This window comes from Penicillium waksmanii, assembly GCF_028829765.1.
Source record: "Penicillium waksmanii strain IBT 27052 chromosome Unknown utg000001l:1.0-4852451.0:1.0-4856178.0, whole genome shotgun sequence".
In the NCBI taxonomy this organism is placed as follows: domain Eukaryota; kingdom Fungi; phylum Ascomycota; class Eurotiomycetes; order Eurotiales; family Aspergillaceae; genus Penicillium; species Penicillium waksmanii.
The window spans coordinates 1798423-1818875 of record NW_026643248.1 but is presented as its reverse complement, the minus strand read 5'-3'; the positions used below and the strand labels follow the sequence as shown (position 1 = coordinate 1818875).

At 51.4% G+C, this 20453-nt stretch overlaps 6 protein-coding genes across 6 annotated transcripts; 3 read left to right on the top strand and 3 right to left on the bottom strand.

Annotated features, from left to right (window-relative positions):
• Positions 1-2735: 2735 nt before the first annotated feature.
• Positions 2736-8194, bottom strand: N7481_000636 (uncharacterized protein; the record flags this gene model as incomplete). The annotated part of the gene is made up of 7 exons (XM_057259855.1): positions 2736-3095; positions 3164-6628; positions 6690-7385; positions 7455-7826; positions 7903-7929; positions 8065-8085; positions 8156-8194. The coding sequence occupies 7 exons, from the start codon at positions 8192-8194 to the stop codon at positions 2736-2738; spliced, it is 4980 nt and encodes a 1659-aa protein (XP_057127687.1).
• Positions 8195-10252: 2058 nt separating this feature from the next.
• On the top strand, positions 10253-11966 carry N7481_000635 (carboxylic acid transport protein; the record flags this gene model as incomplete). Its single annotated transcript, XM_057259854.1, has 4 exons — positions 10253-10806; positions 10859-10989; positions 11044-11222; positions 11277-11966. The coding sequence occupies 4 exons, from the start codon at positions 10253-10255 to the stop codon at positions 11964-11966; spliced, it is 1554 nt and encodes a 517-aa protein (XP_057127686.1).
• Positions 11967-13073: 1107 nt separating this feature from the next.
• N7481_000634 (60S ribosomal protein uL5) lies at positions 13074-13792 on the bottom strand (the record flags this gene model as incomplete). The annotated part of the gene is made up of 3 exons (XM_057259853.1): positions 13756-13792; positions 13299-13696; positions 13074-13200 (listed from the first exon to the last, which is right to left on the bottom strand). Exons 1-3 carry the CDS (start codon positions 13756-13758, stop codon positions 13074-13076), a joined length of 528 nt encoding a protein of 175 aa, XP_057127685.1. The 5' UTR covers positions 13759-13792.
• A 341-nt stretch (positions 13793-14133) lies between these two features.
• N7481_000633 (small nuclear ribonucleoprotein-associated protein) lies at positions 14134-14847 on the top strand (the record flags this gene model as incomplete). The annotated part of the gene is made up of 4 exons (XM_057259852.1): positions 14134-14160; positions 14230-14238; positions 14296-14367; positions 14425-14847. The coding sequence occupies 4 exons, from the start codon at positions 14134-14136 to the stop codon at positions 14845-14847; spliced, it is 531 nt and encodes a 176-aa protein (XP_057127684.1).
• Positions 14848-16376: 1529 nt separating this feature from the next.
• On the top strand, positions 16377-17200 carry N7481_000632 (pyruvate transporter MPC1; the record flags this gene model as incomplete). Its single annotated transcript, XM_057259851.1, has 4 exons — positions 16377-16449; positions 16685-16757; positions 16879-17037; positions 17128-17200. The coding sequence occupies 4 exons, from the start codon at positions 16377-16379 to the stop codon at positions 17198-17200; spliced, it is 378 nt and encodes a 125-aa protein (XP_057127683.1).
• Positions 17201-17900: 700 nt separating this feature from the next.
• Positions 17901-20234, bottom strand: N7481_000631 (putative amino acid transporter; the record flags this gene model as incomplete). Its single annotated transcript, XM_057259850.1, has 2 exons — positions 17901-18071; positions 18141-20234. 2 exons carry the CDS (start codon positions 20232-20234, stop codon positions 17901-17903), a joined length of 2265 nt encoding a protein of 754 aa, XP_057127682.1.
• Positions 20235-20453: the final 219 nt, after the last annotated feature.

The window sequence follows — 20453 nt, the reverse complement described above, 5'->3', positions numbered from 1 at the left end:
CCTACCCCTTCCTGGATCTTCTGGATCTTCTTACCCCGTCGAGAAACAACGGTCCCGCAACCCGGGTTGGTCATGCGTGCTCATCCCTAGAGGAAAGGATCACCTTCCTCGCTCCGAGGGCCACGCTGGAACCCAGTCTCTGGAACGGGTTTTTCGGTGTATCCCTCCGACGAGAACCGTCTTGGCCTTTGCCTTGCTTCCTTGTTCGTTTCGGTTCATTATCATATTGTATTAGTATCTTAATTTTTATCCCCCCCCCCCCCCTTGGCGCTGTGGTGATCTCCCGCCGCAGTATGACAGGTACCACCTCAACATCACCGCGCCGTCCGCGGTAGAGCAGCCAAGCGGCCAAGACAGTCATCTGAGGTTGATTGACGGAGGAGAGCCAAGATTTCCATGTAGAATTGTGCAACAATAGTCCTGTAAATCTGGCAATGCCCAGACCAAGGAGTTCTTGGCTCTACAGTACGAGTATACCGAGTATCCATCTGGAAGAACAACGATTTCCTCTGCATCATGTGCAAACTCAAAGCGCCCAGACCCATTCATTCCCATTCCTAGGCTGTGCCCTAGGGTACCCAGAGTCCAGCGCGTCGGAAGGCCGCCCGATAAGCCTCCATTCTACGAGTACCATTCCGATGTCTAGCGGAGGAGTACCCTAACTATGTGTACACACTATCCGCCTCCGCAACTTGAATATCCAATGCCGATTCCAATAATCAGATAGTCCCGCCTGAATGGACCCGCCCATCACCTCTTCACGTCTTATCTCTTCCCACCAAACGTCATCCCACGTGCGGTACGGACTGCGTACATGGGAAACCAACCACTCTGCACTCGCCGATTATCAACGCCATGATTGCACCAGCGCATAGCTACAGTCCGGCATGTACTCTGTACTCTGTACTCCGTACAGCGAACCCCCAACGACGCAAGGCTCCAAAAATGGAAAAAGTCACTGCCACAATCTTGACCCGCCCCTCATTCCTCTCCCCAGCTATCTCCCCTCACCCACACCCACATCCCCCCATACTCGTAGTAAGCTTGTATGTACCAGTAGTGGCGCAAACCAGTCCAAGCCCCAGAAATAAAAATAAAAATATATTTATTTTTTTAAGAAAAATAATCTAAGTGCCGATCGGTCTCTGGAAAGACAGACAGATCCAGACAAGGCATAGCTAGTCAGACTCACCCATCAAATCAAATCAAACTCCCTTCTGCAATCCTTCTCCACGGGGTAAATCATTCCCCGGAAAGCCTGCGTTTCTGTCTTTTTTTTTTCCAAAGCCCAGCTCCCGACTACTCACCTGACTCCGTACTCCATTGCTCTAACCTCCGGCTCGGACGGAGCCCAGCGCGAGCGGCTGGCTGCACTCGGCACGAACTACTCAGAACTGACAAGCTGCCTTTAGTACTCCGTAGTACGAGTATCCCAGCGGAAAAGCGGACGACCTCAGATTCTCCCCGCCGGGCAATTTCCTCCGCCGGATCGGAGTACTACTGTAATGTACAGTACAGGACGCATTGTCCTATCCTGTCCAGGAAAGCAAAGCAAAGCCCGCCAAGGATGTAGATGTGGTGTTAAGATCCCTTCTACGCATGTACAATCTATCCTTTTGTCCGACCGGGTAATATCAGGAGGAGAAATGATGGTGACTAGCTGCTTTACTTATATTGTTGGACACACCCAGACTAGGTACGTACGCTGTAGTTCTAGTTCTAGTTCTAGTTCTGTTTTCAGGTAATGAGCGTCAATTGTTCTACCTACTCGTATCCCGCCGGACTGAATACCATGGCATGGCGAGCTACATACCCTAGAGGCTGGGCATCAGATCTGCAGCAACTCTGCAACTGCAACTACCTGCATCTCTGAAACCGAACCCCCACCCCCAGTGGAGCGGACTGGACTGGACTGGATGGGATGGATGGGATCACTCCTTGCTCCACGGGGCTATTTGGAGGAGATCACGATAGTTGCAAATGATGGACCTTGGCGTGCTTGGCGCAAGTCCGGTATCTGCAATCGATCATTCTGATCTGAGGCAACACTTGGCAGGCGCAAAAACGGGTCGTACGTTCGTTAGTTCATGTTTGGAATGTGTGCCAGCGTTGTGGACCTGGTCAGGTCATGTGCCATCAGTGTCAGTGTGCTATGGGATACCATGCGCCAAGTCCTATCTCTCGGGGATCTTAGATACAGATGGTCAAGTAGTACGATACTAGTAGACCATGTGAGTACTAGTAGGGTTTAATGTACTGTAGATAGATGGATGCATGGGAACTACTGAATAGCCCGGCTGGTCTAGAGCGCTAGCACTTGCACTAGCACTACTTAGAACCTGGGCCATACCACGACAGAATTCGGAACGATGTCAAAAATACAATTGGATAATAGAGAGGAAATGATAAAGTAGAGAGAAAGGGGAAAGAAAAAAGAAATGAAAGAAGCAAAAAGATAAAAGTAAAAGAAAAAGAAAAAAATTAACAGGCCGTCAGGGAATAGAATCTCCCTCCGATGATATGATATGACATGACACATCTCATCCATCCAGCCTCAACTCAGCTTGGCAACCCATGCCAATCCATCCCTTCCCCGATCTTCATGTCTTTTTGCTCGCACCAAAGAGGTCATCACTTCGCTTTATGTTACACATGATCAAGAAAAAAAAAGAAGAGAAACAAAATAAAAAGGAAGAAAACAAGGAACTCAGGGGATTACCCGGGTCTCTCTTTCTCTAGAAGGCGCGGTATCCCGTAGCTTGCGGGGTGATCCCGTTAGCTTGTCCGTATGGCATGGAGCTGGCAGGGGCGGGACCACCGGGGCCCTGGGTCAGCATCAGCCGAGAGCCACCCAGGATCGGGGTGTTGTCCTGGTCGGTTGTGTGGGTCGTCTCGCGGGACTTGCGCTCCTCGTTATCCTTCTTTAGTGTCTCGATCGCACGAGTCTGCTCGCAGAGGAAGTTGATCATAAACGGCATGGTGAAGTCGTGCAGGCCCTTGCGCCATGAGATCTCCATGATCACGTCAGGGCGGATGAGATCGTAGCAGGCGTACAACATGCCAACGTAGCACTCGCGGCTTCCAATATCGACGAACTAAAGAGATCGGTTAGCTTTATGTTTTATGAAAGGTGAAAATGCAGAAGGCTGGGAAAGGGACATACGTAGCGAAGGAGCTCCTCCACAATCTCGGACTTGGTTGAGATGGCGGCGGTCTCAATGGCATCCTTGTATAGCCTATCTTGCTTGGACAAGGCGATAGACTTCTCCCAACGCTTGTTGTTGCGGTAGATGCTGGCGGCAATCTGGCGGAAGAAGATCAGATCGTGCTTCTCCAGGCGCACAGCCAGATCAACAGCGTCGAAGTTGTCGTAGTTGTCAACGGAATCACGGAGAGTCTTGTAGTCCTCCTCCTCGATCAGAAGCTCATTGATGGCGTCGTTGACCGCACGCTTGTTCTGGGTCTGGACGTTAAGCAGGAAGGGCTTGATCAGAGGAATGTTATCGGAGCTCTGGAAGATGCGAACGACACGGTTTACGTCGATACGGGCAGTGAGGGCCTGCAGAAGATCGGTGATGAGGAGGGGTTGCTCCTGCAGGTAGAAGGTCAAGGCACGGTAGTAGATCTCCAGGTTGGCAACCTTGACAATGATGTCCTTGAACGAGTGGTGCTCCCAGGCATCGGCCGCACGCTCCATCATAGCCAGAGCTGCGTTGTCAAACTCATCGTAGTGGCAGTACAAGAAGACCAGCTCCGGCCACAGGTTCGCCTCCTCGCAAGCGCGGATCATCTTGGGGGTGTTGAGACGAGTGTAAAACAGCTTGAGGTGCTCCATAACACGGTCGGGGTGGTACTTGGACAGAGCAATGCCCAGCTCAGTGAACATACCCATGTGAGATCGCTCCAAGCCGAGACCAGCCTCCAAGACGGAGATCAGCTCGTCGAAGTAACCGTTGCGCTCATACTGGCGCACAAGGGCCTGGAGCTCCTCGGCGTGAACAATCAGGTTCAGACCGCAAATCTGGGCGAGACGGAACTCCTTCTTGTCAACGCAGGCCTCGTTAACCTGCTTCCAGACCTTGACGCTGTTGGCCTTGCGGGCACACTCAACGGCGGCCTGGTACTCCTCAAGGTGCACCAGGGTGGTGGCCAGCTTAGCCCAGTTAGAGATGCTGGTGAAGAAGATCTTGGCAGCCTGGTGGTAACCCTCCTCGTAGGCCTTGTCACCGGAGGTTTCGATGTCAGCGACGTTGGTGGTGCGCAGGAAGTCCTCAAGTTCGGGAAGCTGGTCCAGACGAGCGAAGCAGAAAGCGAGGGAGGTATCGATGGCCGGCTCGCGCAGAGTCTTGCGAGCCATGCGAAGGAACTTGACGAGATCCTCATCCTTGCCGGCGTGGGTGGCGGTCTCGATAACCTCATTGTAGTTGGAGGGATCAGCAGCACGGATATACGACTCGATAGAGTCAGACACACGCAGACCATCCAATTGGGCCTTGGCAACCTTGCTCCAAACATCAGGCAGCTCAACCCGCTCGGCGAACTCCTGAGCCCGGTCAATGCTGACGATGTTCTCAACAAGGACATTGGCGGCAGCCAGGAAGTTGTTGACCTTCTTGTAGATCTCGAAACCCTCCTCATACAAGCCAACACTGATGCACATCTCAGCGATCTCATCAGCAGAGTACTCGTTGAGCTGGTGAATGTAGTCCATCAGACGACCCTTGTCAGCCTTGGCAGCAGTCAGCATCAGGAGGTTTTGCAGGCTGGCGTTGTCGCTAAATGGCGAAGGCTCCAGAATAATCTTCTCAAGAAGCTCAATAAGCTCGCCGGGGAGATCGGCATCGAGGAAGCACTTAACGGCCACGGAAACCTTGTCAGGCTCGGTGGACTCGGGGACAGCAGTGGCAACGACCTGGTCAACAAGCGAACGGCGGTGGATGTTGTTCTCGCTGAGGACAAAAGTCCAGACCTCGGCGTCCGCACGCTCAACAAGGTAGCGGGCCTGGGCACGGTACATAGCGTTCTCGTTGGTAATGCTGATGAGCTCCAGGTCGTTCTGGCCCTTGCGGTAGGCAATGTAGGCCAGGTTGGGGTCACGCTTTTCACAGTACTTTCCGACAGTCAAGGTGTCGTACATGTCGTTCTCCTTCAGGAACTTCTCGGGATCATTGTTGCTATCAATGTAGATCTTGGCGAGGGCGTTGTACACAGCTTGCTGCTGGTTACCAGTGGCAAGGGTAGCCTCGAGGAAGGGCAGGAGCAGCTTGAGACGGTTGCGGCTCTCAACCTCGGTAACGAGCTCATCAATGGGGATGACCGAGGGATCAACGGTGGACAGGAGGTTCTTGATGATGCTCTCCTCGCAGTCAACATCCAACAGACCGCCAACAACCGCAGGAGCACGAGAGGGGTTCACGCGCTGGACATAGACCTCGATAGACTTGAACTGCTGGTTCTGGTACAGGTAGAGAACAAGGTCGTGGATGAAGTTGAAACGGTCGCAGACAATAATGAGAGGGAGCTGCTCGGACAGGTGAGCCTCCTTGAGGAAGTTCTTAACTTTCTCGGGGTTGTAGTAGTTGCTCTCACGGCAAATACGCTCGACTTCGGTGAGCTGGCTCATGGCAGTGGCGGCTTCGATGTACTTGAAGTGCACCTCGCCATCCTCGCTGAGGTTGACGATACTTCCCAGGTAGTAGTAGAGACCCTCGGCGGTACGGTACTTCTCGAAAAGATCGATCAAACGGTTAGGTCCGATGAGGTCGGAGAACTTGGTAGCAATCTGAACGACAGCCTGCAGGTTCTGGCGGATGTTGTTCTCGAGCATGGTGTCCATGCACTCGAGGGTCTGTTCCACAGACAGACGACCGAAGTAGTTGATCAACCAGTCGGGAGTCAGCATGTCAGTGCGAACAATGTTGCGCTTGATGACAGCAGGGTCATCGGAGTTCTCCAAGGCGCGCTGAATGAGATTGGCTTGCTCGCAAAGTTGAGAGATGCGAGCGTGATCATAGTGAGTGAAGATCTCATTGCCTAGAATGGCGTCGGCGACCTGAGGAGCATTGACAAGGTTCATCTCCAGAAGGCGAGTCTGCAGGTGGCCGTGCTCGGGCTTGTTATCCTTGAGAGCATCGAGGAGGAAGGAGGTGGCCTGCTGGATCATGTTCTGGGAGAGGAACACATCCACAACGCGGTCAAGATCGACGAGAGCACCGCCCTCCTCGTTGGCGAGCTGAGTAGCGAACTCGGCTCCCTTCTCGGGGTTGACACGGACAATGTGTTGCAGGAGCTGGGTGTAGTCGGGCTGGTAGTTGGCCTCCTTGGAGTAGGAAAGAATCCTGTCGAATTGACCAGTCTCGGCGAGGCCGGCGACAACCTTGTTGGGAATATTGGCCTGAAGGTAGACGTTCAAAGCCAGAGCCATGTCGTATGGGCGAATGATGTCTCCAAGCTCTTCCGAAGACTCCAGCTTATTCTCGCGCATCCACTTTTCCAGCAGGTGCTTGCGATTCTGCTGCAAGACGGGACGAACAAGCTCCACACTCTCGTAGCGGTTGAGCGAACCCTTATCCAGAAGCATACCGAAGTACTGAAGAATGACGGACATGTTACCCTCTTGAGGAGCGCTCTTGAAACGGTTGATGGTTTCCGTAGTACGAAGGAATCCACGGGGGGGAGTTTGCAGCGACCTTGGCAGCCTCGGCGAACTGGCCGGTGCTGATGAGCTGGTCGAATTGTTGCTGATACAAGTGATCAGCACCCGGGAGACCCGCCCGAGAAGCAAGCTTCACGGCAAGAGAAGACATGGCGGGGTTGTTCATGAGGTATTCAATGATGGTACTCTCGTCGACGCTGACTGACAAAACTTGACCCTTACGGTTGACACCAACCAGGCCCTGTCCATCCATATCAGAGGCGGTGGTGAAGATGGTTTCGCTGGAGATCCGGTTCATGAAAATACAAGTACCGGTCTCGAGATCGTAAAGGTGAATGAATCCATACTTCGTAACCAGGTAGACAACATCGTATTTGGATGATACCTGCATCGCAACGGGGAAGTCATTGACGGCTTCGCTGGGGAAGTACACTTCGACGGCCTTCTTCTGGAATCGCGGGTTGGGTTCTTGGTGGTCGATCTCGGCAATCTGCAGCTTGGCACCGGTCGCGGTACGCACGGCGAATGTAAAGAGGTGGTGGGGTAAAGGAGAGCCCTCAACGTTGATATCGGCGAAGGCAGCGGCGTGGCCCTCAATGAACTGTGAAATACCGCGCTCCTTGGAGTAGAGCTGCATAGATCCAACAACGCGACCTTGCTGTTGGCTGATACCAACAACAACCATCCATTTATCTTGCGAGTTGACGCGGTAATTGATGATTTGGCATCCCTAAATAAGAGACAAGCAAGAGTCAGAAAGCCATTCAAGCTTTGGCTGAGTTTGTCAAGGTAGACGTACGGAAAGATTGGGAAGACGGTCAAACATCTTCACCGGGTTCTCCTGGGAGGCATCATAGACATCCCAGTGGTAAACGGCGGTGTCGGTAACCAGACCCAATGACTTCTCGCTGAGCCACTTCCAGTAGACGATATCTTCATTCATAACGGCGGACTTGAGCTTTGACTTGGCCGCAAGGTCGAAGATCTGGATTGTCCGGCCCTGGGCGCGGAGGGCGATAATGTTCTTGTTCCAGTGCATGATCGCACTGTCAGCGTTGATCGGCCGCCGCATCACCTCATTGTTGTTCTTCAGGTCGACGATGATAACCTGGGGCTTGTCGTCCTCCTCGAGCTTTTGGCGAACACAGACATAGTGATCCGATTCGAGAGTCTGTAGAGTGGGGGGAGTGTGGTTAGTTGCATGTTTCACTTCCGGTTGCACTTCCCTTGCATGAAGGAGCACTTACACATGAGGAGAAACCAATGGATTGTTGCTATACATGGCGAAAGTAGTTAGCAGGCTGATTGTATGATCCGAAAGGCGAGCCGGGCGCGACCGGCGATTCCGCCTCCCAACGGGAGCTCATCGCGAAAGCGACACGGGCAGAGCCAAGCAATCCAAGACATACCGCAATGCCAACATTGGTCAACTATCGTAAGAGAAAGAGTGTCAGTTTAACAGGTCATGAGATAATTGAAGCGCAAGGAAAATCGACGTACATTGACCAGTTCTGTGAACTTGATGGGAAGCGGTGCCATATTTACTTAGGCCGCAGCACGACCTGATCCGCCCAAGTGAACGCCACGCAAGGAAAACTGATCAATGGAATGGAAGGAGAATGGGGAGAAGAATCTGATGAAAAGAGAGTAAGATGGGAGAGTGAGAAAAGGAGGGGTGTGAATGGGGGGGATCTGAAGAGGCGGAAGTGACCTCAGGAGGCCGCTGTTGTCGTTGCTGAGGTGTCGCTTATGGGGGCTGCACGTGACCCAGGGGCAGAGCTGCTTGGCGGTGGACACTGCGTCATTCCAGACCCTTCCTAATAGTGGGCCAGCAAACGGTGAGTGTAGTGATGTGAGTGATAGTAGAGTGAAGGTCACTTGTGTGATGTATGGAGGTGAGTATAGGTGCAAACAGAATTGTTTTCAAACAGAGATAGTCTTACCTTATTTCTTCATATTGAAACCTTTGGGGAATCGGCCTGGACACGAAGCTGCCTTGGGTACTAGGATAAGAACCATGGTCTTATCTTAGTGTAAGTCAAATTTCTTCAATCATCTGAGTAGATTGAATCAATTCTTTACTAGTAGATATCCATTCCCTTCTGTTTATTCCTACCGTTCTTTTATCCAACCTTCAAGTTAAAACTTCAAGGCTCCCATGGTCGGTCGGCTCGGGAACCCCGGCATTGGAGACAGTCTATTTAGTTCGGCCCGCAATGTCATCTAGCTCTGGTTGTCTGGGGTATTTTTGGGTCTTGTCACTGCAAGGTGTATTCTTGGATTTTTAAACTCTCTGAGAATACATTATGGTGGGATATACTACCTAGATATATTTCATAGGTTTTTGAAGCTTTGGTACCCAAATTGATTTTCAGCTCAATATATATATCTCTAGTGGTACCTGCAGTAAAGTATCTCAAGATGATGTCGATAAGATTTGAGCGTAAGAAGACGCCAAAATGCATATACGCACTGAAATAACCTCCCCATTCATGTCTACTCTAGGCCTCCTAGGTACTATCCATAGATATAGGCCCACCAGCAGAGTAGATTATCTAGAAATCGGATAATTTAGTATGCACCCCGATTTTGCGGGGTAGGGCAAGAACCGTTTATCCACACGTGCGCACAGCATCCAAGCAACCACATGGGGTTAATGGGACCAAAGACTCCAAATAGTATCTTATTAGCCAATCATTAGTCTGCATAGAAGCGAGCTCAGAATTGACAACATCTCCCAGGACTCAATCTGTCGTCATACCTTGGAAAATACTTAAAGGGCACCCGCAACATTGGAAAACGACGTAGGGGGCCGGTATAGTAATATCGAACATAGTTCGAGCCACTGCCAACACATATCTGGGCAGTCTTGTACATCACAAGCACCAAGCCCAGTCTTCGCCCACCAACCGCCAGGGAAGGAAAAAAGCAAAAATAAAAGGGTAAGCAGCATGGCAAACACAAGATGCGACCCAAGGAGTGTGGCGCACTCCTTGTTTCCCAGCCTCTTTGTTCAAAGCTCTCTCACACCCCGAGCTCAAATATCCCAATAGCCGATCTCATGAAAAGAGCCTCTGGGGAATACCCATGAGGAAACTCCCACCCTTCCTCCGCAGGTCGGCCATTTTTCAATTGGCCCAGAAGCACCGAGATACCGATGCCGCTCAGCGGTCTTGCACTCAAAATGTATAGCCAAGGCCGAAAGGATCTCGGGGTAGAAGTCTGCCCACGCCAAGCCGACATTTTAAGCCTGTCTTGCGGGATAAACATCGTATAGTATCGCTTCCTGAGGCGGGCACGGATGGCCGAGACCTTGGCGATATCTTGGCTGGTCAGCCGAGTGGGATCTCCCCGCGTCGAAGCACGGGACAAGTCTGGGGCCGATAGCCAGTTTCTCTGATCGCGAAGAATATGCGGGAGCTGGATGCGGGGCAGGGATGTAGCAGGGGTGTCTGAGGGCCTGGCAATGGCTATAAGAAGGGCGATGGCGCGCTTCGGTGAAGCCCCGAGGAACATACATATACGGGCTTGTTCAAGTTGAAATTTTGACCGGTATCAAGAATCCAACCTTGTGGATTTCCAGTTGTCCGATCATCCATGGCTTCCAACGAAGTGGCAGAGCCCATTGCGAAGGGGATTATTCCTACTGCTCGACAGGCATTTGGAGATTTGTTTATCTGGAAACAGCGTGTGGAAGTCACCAATGAATATGGCGAGACTCGTACAGAATGGCAAGAACCAGAGCCCATTCGAAACCCAATCAGCTTGATGATGCAGCTCTCAGCCCGTGACTGGCTTTTCTTTCTCATGGGGTTTATAGCGTGGACTGCCGATGCCTTTGACTTTCATGCTCTGTCTATCCAGCAGAAGAAATTGTCTGACTACTATGGTCGTTCCAAGACAGATATCTCAACTGCTATAACCCTCACCCTTCTTCTAAGAAGTGTGGGTGCCGCGGCTTTTGGACTTGCTGGAGATAAATATGGTCGCAAATGGCCGATGGTTCTCAACATGATCATTCTTGGAGTGTTGCAAATCGCAACGATCTATAGTCACACTTTCCAGCAGTTCCTGGCTGTGCGAAGTCTTTTTGGCCTTTTTATGGGTGGCGTGTACGGAAATGCTATTGCGATGTCCCTGGAGCATTGTCCGTAGGTGATCTCCAGTACCGAACAATTATAAGTAGCTAATCATGGCAAACAGTGTGAACGCGAGAGGTCTCATGTCGGGTATTCTTCAGCAAGGGTACTCCTTCGGGTATGTGCTTGCAGCATGTGCCAATCTCGGTGTAGGTGGGAGCACCGAGAGTTGGAAGACTGTATTTTGGGTTGCGGGTGAGTATCCGAAATCAAAGAGAAATGCATAAACTAACAGAACTATTCATGCAGCTGGTCTTTCTATCGGCGTCGGTCTCATTCGCATTCTATTCCCCGAATCCCAGCAATTTCTCGAGGCCAAAAAATCAGGCAAACGGACGATGACAGCGGGGGAGTTTTCTAAGGAGACCCGAACTATGTTGGCCAAGCAGTGGAAGCTTTGCATTTACTGTGTCATATTGATGACATGGGTAAGTTTACAGCGATTGAACAAGAGGATGTGAGCTAACATGGGTTCAAATTAGTTCAACTATTATTCGCATACATCCCAAGATTCGTACACAACGTTCATGCTAACAGAGAAAGAGCTTGACAACGCGGGCGCCTCAAGGGCATCTATCCTGATGAAGACTGGAGCCTGCGTTGGTGGAACCATTATCGGCTACCTTTCACAATTTGTCGGTCGTCGCCGTGCAATGATTGTATCTGCTCTGGTTTCGGGCGTTCTCATCCCCGCATGGATCATGCCACAGGGTGAGCGATCGTTAAGTGCCTCCGGGTTCTTCATGCAGTTCTTCGTCCAAGGAGCATGGGGCGTGATTCCGATTCATCTGAATGAGCTTTCGCCTCCCGAATTTCGATCCACGTTCCCTGGGTTGACCTACCAAATTGGAAATATGATCAGTTCTCCATCTGCGCAGATCGTAAACGCCGTTGCGGAAAAGACCTGGATTACTGCTGCAACTGGTCACAGAGTATCGGCCTATGGGCCGGTAATGGGTGTTGCGACTGCTATAATTGCCACAGGAATTGCGGTGACCGCCGCCTTTGGACCTGAGAAACGTGGCCGTCGCTTTGAGAGTGCTGTGGCTGGAGTTGACGAGCTAGCTGCTACTAAGGTTGCGGATCTTGAGGCAGGCGACCCAGAGAAGAGGGTTGGCAATGAAAGCCAGGCAAAGGAAGAGAGAATTGAGAGTGTTAATGAGAAGTTATGATTGAATATCCTCTTGTTAGATAGGCGATGGGAACGCTGGATCGAGTATAGGACGTTCTATAATATTCTTTTGGTTAGTTTTTTGATTGCCGTAGGCTTTACTTTGCATCGCAAATTCGCATAGACAATCAAGAACCGATTTTGTACCATGCATGGTGTATGGGTATTCGGTCATGCGTTGGAATCATGCGGAATGGTGCAAGGCTCGAAGAGAGGCGACAAGTCGTGGGAACAGAGGGCATCCTATAGGCAAGGATACTGATTCTCATCAACATGTAGGAAACAGCCAGACAACTCGTTCTGAACATAGGAGGTAAGAGGGAGTGCTTGTGATCGACAGAGACCACTGACACTCCTTTTCCCCATCAGAGGTGAGCTAGGCGAGACCAAAGGTACGAACAGTCTGGCATCTTCGTGACGTTACTTTTGTCCTCATCAGGGCTCAAGGCGAAGAAGCGGGGCGGCACGAAATAAAGTGCCGAAACCCAGAACTAGTGATGTGACAAGGGTTCGGTCCGTTACAGGCCACTGGGGGCTGGAGCAGAATACCCCGGATATGCACCAGGGACTCGGATAACTCCGATTTATATCAACTACGACCTACGACCTACTGCTACGCGAGAGAAAGCGGCACCAGGTTGAGACAGGAAAAGACAGAGAGATGGGCCAGGTGGTACTCCCAAAAGCCAAGCACAGCGTACAAGACAATTAGAGAGACCGACTCTTTGATGGTACAAGACCAATCAAGCGAGTTTTGACGGACACAGACAGTGCTAGTGTCGTCTTCTTTTCAACAATGGTTATGCGGAAAAACAACACCTTTTGTGCAGCCTTCATTGTGAAAAGTGGAACTGTGGGAGTTTTGCAAGGTAGTAGATTCATGTCTCTAGCACGCCTATCCTGGTTGCCGTGGTAGATAAAATAAGAGAAAGGGGTTCAGAACACCATTGCCGACGCAGGGACCGGGAGCCCGGCCGGGGTCGACGGGGTCTTCCGTCCTGGGCCGATTTTTTGTTTCGGAGAAAGAATTTTTGGCTCCCTTCGATGCATCGTAAATCACAGTTTCATCCGGGCCTCCATCCCGTTTCCTCAACACTCGTTAAAGCGTTTACCGGACGATACCGTCGAAGCGGTTCTTGAACCACTTGATGGTCTCGGTGGTGTTGATCTTGTGGTTGACACCGATGGTGGACTTGCAGCGACGGCGCTTGGCGACACGCTCACCGGGGCGGGTCCTAGAAATAGTCAGCATCCCAATCCACCTTTGAGATAGCTTCATTGTGGAGAGAGTTGCAGCAGGGTAACTGCCTCCGCTCCTCTTCGATGTACTCACATGCAGCAGAAGAAGTCCATGCCGTAGATACCGATACCGGGGTCGTACTTGATACCCAGATCAATGTGCTCGGAGATACCGAAACCGAAGTTGCCGGTCTCGGAGAAGTTGCGCTTGCGGAGCTCGTACTCCTTGACCTTCAGGCCACGCTCGAGGATCTCCTCAGCCTTGGGGCCACGGACGGTAACGTGGACGGCGATCTTCTCGTTACGGCGGATACCGAAGGTACGGACGGTGTAGCGGGCCTTGGAGTAGACGGGGGTCTGACCAGACAGCTGCTCAAGCACCTTCGCGGCACGAGTAAGTCTGTCACCAGACTCACCGACCGAGATGTTCAGCACGAGCTTCTGGATGCGCAGCTCGCGCATGGGGTTGGCGCTCTTGTCCTTTCCGTCCGACTGCATTGCTGTTAGGCGATTGCAAATTCACATTCAATGAGGGGGGTGGTGTATCATACCATGGCGACTGTGTGTTGTGGCGTGAGGTGGTTATCGAGAAGAGGAGATCCTGCAAAAAGTCACAAAATGGGAGAGCGTTCCGAAGGTTGGTGTGTGCGGTCACGGGAGATAGGGTCACGGGAGATAAGATATCCTCAAGCGAGGGCTGCTGACTAACGGACCGAAACTTTGATTCTTTCTCCGCCTTAGGCAGTAAATATCACATGATCATCTCGGCTTAGTCATTCGATATCCAGAACTCTGAAGTCCGGCGAAAGCTAGAGCTTGTCAACGGATCCGCGCCTGTTTGATCCTACACTGTTGAGAGAGCACTTGTTGCTGTCTTCTTACTTTTTGGATCTATCAAGTCGCATTCGTGCGCGCTCTTCTTGCCAACCATGGCCGCCAACAAGCAGGGCAAGATGGTAAGTCCTGGTCCCTCCGTGCATCCAACGTCGTGTGGTCAATGGCTGTCGCTAACATATATGTTGTAGCAAAACCTCGTGAGTCTAATTTGCTGATACTAAATCACTCAATCCATTGCCTAACGAGTCTCGCAGATCAACTACCGCATGAGAGTGACCCTTAACGATGGTCGCCAAATGACCGGTCAGATGCTGGCCTTTGATAAGGTCCGTCAATTACCTACCATTGCCCCGGACCCAGCTAATTTTATGGTTACTCTCCAGCACATGAACCTTGTTCTCGCCGACACAGAAGAATTCCGCCGTATCAAGCGCAAAGGAAAGGCCGCTGGCCCCGCGAACACCCCGCTGGTCGAGGCGGAGGAGAAGCGAACTCTCGGTCTGACTATCGTGCGCGGCGCCCAGGTCGTCTGTTGCTCCGTCGATGGCCCTCCCCCAGCCGATCCCTCTGCACGTCTCGGTAACGCCGGTGCCGGCGCCGCGGGTGCTGCCGCGACTCTCGCTGCAGGCCCCGGTATCAGCAAGCCCGCTGGTCGTGGCCTGCCCGTTGGTCTTGGTGGTCCCGCTGCTGGTGTGGGTGGCCCCCCCTCCTCCTGGTGGGTTCGGAGGTTTCCCTCCTGGTGGATTCCCTGGTGCTCCCCCTCCTGGGTTCGCTGGTCGTGGAGGACCCCCTGGTGGACCTCGTAAGTTATACACTATACTCCGCAACATGGCGCGCATGCTAACCATTACGCTCTGCAGCTGGTTTCGCTCCTCCCCCTGGGTTCGCTCCTCAAGGCGCTCCTCGTAAGATTTCCTCTCTTGACCACATGGAACCCCCCCTTGAACAGATTCGCTAACATTATATCTTTAGCTGGTGGCGCTTTCCAACCTCCTCCAGGCTTCCAGCCTCCTGGTCAGGGGCGGGGATACCCCCCCTCCCGGTTTCGGTGGTCGTTGAGTGGATAAATGTGTTTTAGAAGGGAATTCACGCTCCATATGATGAGCGGTCTGTTTTTTGCCCGGGAAATGAGATGGGGTTCGGGGTTACGTGGAACCAATATTCCCGCGGTCAGCAAGACAGCATTCGTACATGCTCGATTAGCCCACAATTACCGGGTAGGCGTTGCGGCGCATGGGGACGGAGGTCGTGTCAAGGATTGAAAAAAAAGCCCAGAGATCCTTTTGAGATTCGCATTCAGTACTACAATAATGCTACCTAGCTCCTATGGCCCCTTTGTCGCAAAATTGCAATACATATCGATTTCAGCGCGAGTTGAGCTTGTACTAATACAAACGTAGTTCCAAGGTTTCGGCAAATTGCTCAATTCCCCACTTGAGTTGCTTCGGCTTCTAGTAATCAGTTTGGAACTACTTAAGAGCTTCCAAGATATCGGGGTTAAGACATTATTTGTATCGTTTGATGTTTCCCATCTAGCTCGCTACGGAGTACTGAATCGTGTATTAGTGAAGATTGTGTACTGGTAAAACAGTGCTAATTGAGATGCTCGAGCGATGTGTGTTAAAAGACTGAACTAAAAAGAGCAAATCAAGCTTGGAGAGAGCAAAGTATTACACTACCTAGTATTTAGATAGAGCAACTTGAACTTGAAGATCGTGTTAATAATTTAGTAGATAACCCGGTATATCAGAACTATTAAGCTATGCGAGATATTGATGTTCTTCCAAGCCATAATTATATATTAAAATACGATCAAAATACCGTGGTGCGGCCTGGGATGACGGCATTTCTTGAAGACCACATTTTTAATAGAGGGAATCTTGACATGGTATTGAATTAGGTAGGTATTCCTGAACCGGATTATACAGAACGTCTTTTCAAACAGCAAGATGCTATGTCTAGAGATAGATTGATCTGACTTCAAACTTGAAGGTTATTTCCTTCGACGGTATCTATATAGTGGACTTCCAAACCCCTGGTAATACTGGCATGACGACTGGCTAGTCAAATTGCCCATTATGCAACCACACATGCATAGCTTGGCAGTCGAAGTATAGAAAGTCCAGAATCATAAGACTGAACCGAACTATCACTGAAATAAAACGATTTAACTTTCCCTCTAATTATGCTGGCAAGCAATGCCATTGACGGAGATAAGCACATGGCACGTGACACGGTCAATGCCGGGTAAGTCAAGTACTTCCGAACCCGCAGACCCCAACCTCAACCCTCAGAGTCACTTTTTTGAACATCTCCCCTCTCAGCAACCTCCGTCATGGCCGCTGTTATTAAGGCGATCAACGCCAAGATCCGCTCCAACAAGGTTGCTGACTATGTCTGCTCGACTCGTACGTGAACCCCGACTCCCAAGTTTCCCGCCGCGCTTCCCCGAGATCGGCCAGCTGTGATACCTCCGTGAAGAGGACGGACAGGCACAATGGTGGTTGTGGGAATTGGCATTTAGGATCTCACAGGAGTCCTAGCACTGAGCTTTGAGAGATATCTCGAATTATCAACTCTCAACCAATTCTCAATGGCTTTGGCTTTCCGCTGAACAATACTGACAATGACAACCCTTTGCAGACTTCTGGGGCCCCGTCTCCAACTTCGGTATTCCCTTCGCCGCTGTGATGGACACCCAAAAGGACCCTGATATGTATGTTCTAACTGCGAGAAGTCGCCGCTTATATTTCCGCGGACAATTGCCTCCGCTCCCTTCACCTCACCGTCGTCCCTGTTTCCGTCCTCGCCCAGATTCGCTGACCACTACTTTACAGTATCTCCGGCCCCATGACCGGTTGTCTGGTCGTCTACGCTGTCACCTTCATGCGCTACTCTCTCGCCGTCACCCCTGCCAACTACCTCCTCTTCGGCTGCCACTTGACCAACTTCTGTGCCCAGTCCGTCCAGGGATACCGTTACCTGAACTACTGGAAGTGCGTTACCCTCCCCCACATGAAACGAAATGCACGCGGCAATTCATAACCTGATTTGAAAAAAATTGGCTAACATGTGTCTGATTTTAGCTGGGGCGGCCGGGAAGCTTCGCTCGCCGCCAAGGCCGCTCAGGGCGCCAAGGCCACTGAGGCCGGTGCTTAGAGAAAGAGAACGTTCGTCGGAAATTTGTGATGCTCTTTTTTCTTGTTTATTGCCTCGTTTGTCACGGTATTGCATTTCTCTATACACGCGTTTGTCAAACTTGCTTTGTGGCCGGTCCTGTATGGCAGTGAAGAAAAAGTTGTGGTATAGAGGTTCCTATAGAGCGACTGCCGTGTTGGGGGTGATGGAGCGAATGGGGCTGAGGGGTATGGCGTGGAGACTCGGGCATATGATCCGTCTGTCACGGCCACTGTACATAGGTTCTACATTGTGCTTGAATCATTGTTTTGATAAAATCGCCCCCTTGTCATACTAGTACCCAGGTATCCATCCATCCTACAAGTGCTTTTTCAATGAGAACTTCAGGGTCTTGTAGTCTTACCAATAAAATTTAGTTGCTACTTGGGCTGTATGATAGACTGCTTGTCCAAAAAATGCATACGAATCGTGAATTTGAAATGACCACCCTGAGGTGGGTAGACGGATGTGCCGAACTTGTCGAATATGTATACAAAAAAAGAAACCACCGAATCCCTCAATGCGCCCAATATACTGGCAATTTGTCAAGAGAAAGACCCAAAAACACCAAGTTTGCATAGCTGTTCTCCGCCCATACGTGAAACAAAAAGATATCAAATGCTATGCGGAACTCTAGTGTTGAAACAAGAATAAGACGTCATTAAACTACACCTTGCGTAGATTATACCGGATCACAGTACCCGGGGCTGGGAACGTCGCCGGCGCCAGCAGCCCAGTTTTGAAGTGTCAGGAATGTCGTATAGATGCAGCAAATTACACCAAAGACAGTCAGAGTCACGTCGGCAATTGCCTGCCGTCTGGAACGGGCGCAAGCTCGGAGGTGGAGTAAGGGCTGAATAAGGGATGTGGGTTAGCGTGGATCATTTTGGATTAGGAGGGTAACGGAGGGAATGTAGCTTACTGGGTAGACGTAGATAAGAGGGACACAGGCAAAGCTTCCGACCAGCGAAACAAACTTGTCCAGATTATCGGCACCGGCCCAGGCGACGATGGAGCAGAGAATCACCAAGAAGAAACGGAAGGCGTTCTTCTTCCACTTGATGTATGGATTGTACTTGCCGCTGCGGGTGAAGAGTTCGTTTTCTAGGATACGGATGGCGGGGAAAAGTTGTAGCGGTGTGCTCAACAAAATCGCTAGCGAATAGAGGAGCTGAACCACGTTGACAAACTTGTCATCTTGGGGCAGATTGAGAAGAATGACCGTCTTCGTGGCCGATCCATAGGCAGCGTAGCTCAGGCCACCGGCGGACAAGAAGATCAAGGTAATGATGATCATAACGCCGGCTAGAATGCCCGGGAATCGGCGTGGCTCCTTCATCGATTCCTGGATGGGAATAATTAGGCCAATACCCTCGTAGGTGAAAATCGCCGTTCCGATGAACATGGACCAGGTTGTCGGGTTGAAGTCAATGATATCCGCAATGCCTCCATTGCCAATGAGGGTGCTCGCATCGTAGTAGTAGATGTATAGCAGACCAAGCAAGATGAAGGCATCAGCGATCAGTGCGGTGAATCCGAGTTTGCTGATATCACGGATCAGGGAGAGAGGCAAGAAGATAACCAGTTGCATCAAAACCATGATCTTGATATCGATGAAGGACTTGCACTTGCTCACTGCAAGAACGAATGCCTGAAGGTTCTGGGAAACGAAGACAATATATGCGGAGACGAATCCCAACTGGCTCAAAACAATCGATCCCAGGATGATGCGTCGCATGTGCTTTCCATACAGAATACCACCGATATCACCAAAGGAGCCTTCGATCTTCATGCGAGTATTTACCAGTAGGATGAAGGCATAGTAGCTCAAACATGAAACTCCCAGCAGCACCATGCTACTAAACAGCATGCCTCCGTTCAAGAATGCACGGGGCAGGAACAGAATTCCCGTTCCCACAAATGACTTGAGCAGCAACATAACCGCGCCAGTCGTTGTAGTGTTTCCAGCAGGAGCACGCTGCTTGTGCTTGCGCTTTCGGCGGCCAGCCCCCTCCCCTTGGAGCAGGGCTGCATCTTCGCCAGACGCTCGACCTTCGGCTTCATCCCAGGACTCGGAGGAAAAGTACTCATCTGGTCCTAGCACTTCATCATCCTCCTCCAACTCCTCACCAGCGAAATGCCCATAAAGAGATAGAAACTCGATAAAGCTCGTAGTGGGAAGCTGAGGGTGTGCGGGTGCGCCAACTCCTGAATTCGATCCTCGAACACTTCCCCGGTGCGGACTACCTGCAGTTCTGCGCAAGTAGTCACGACGGAAACCACCAGGGACCTGTATCGTGTGGATATCCTCTGTTTCTTGCTCAGGGGTAGGTCGACTGACGCTAAAACTCTTGCTGCGGGCAAACCGACCTGCGGCCTCCGCCTCCGCATCTTCGGCCCATTTATACACTTGCCGAGTAATGTCTCCACCCTGCAGCTGCAGACTGGAGAACTCATCGTCACCCATGCTGGTGCCAAGCTCCGACGGAGTTTCTCGGGCCTCCGAGGCGTGCTGTGGCATGACCAGATGTCTTCTCACCACCTCGGGATCCTCGTAGGGCTGCCCTCCATTAAACTCAGAGCCAGTCTTGGTGTCGAACGAACCATACTGGGAGCCCAGAGGTCGGTTATCTTGCACCGCATGCAGGGCCGGAGACCCAGCGACCCGGGAGGGGGTCCCGAAATTCGGGGGCGAGCGACCGAGACTCTGTTGCAGTTGGGAAGCAATCATAGACTGGCCTGGACCAGGAAGTGAAGATGGGTCATCCACATATCGAAAATTTTGGTCGTTGGTGTATGTGATGTTGGAATTCGTTGTGGAGACGGGGCGGCCGGTCGGAATACCTTGACGAGACGACAACGAAGTTCCCAGAGCTGGCGAAGGAACCGGCGAAGCAAGGCGGGCAATCGAAGCTTGTCTGTTTCCCTCCGGTGCTGGCGACGTAGATCGAATGGACGAGGTCGAAATTGGCAGCGACCGGGGTGGGTTCAACGAAGAACTCTCTCCGTTGTCCATGGTGTCAGGGGGGGGGAGGGTCAGATCGACACTTGCTTGAATTGCATCAGGTTAATATACAACGAGCCCAGATTGTGCGCGAGTTGTATACGCAAACATTCAGAGAGGGAGAGAAGCGGGTGTCTCAAGCTCAAAGTCGGTCTTGTCTGTCTCTGTCTGCAACTGGAGGAGGAGGAGGAGGAGTGACAGCTGACAAAGTACCGCCTTTGGGCCGATCGG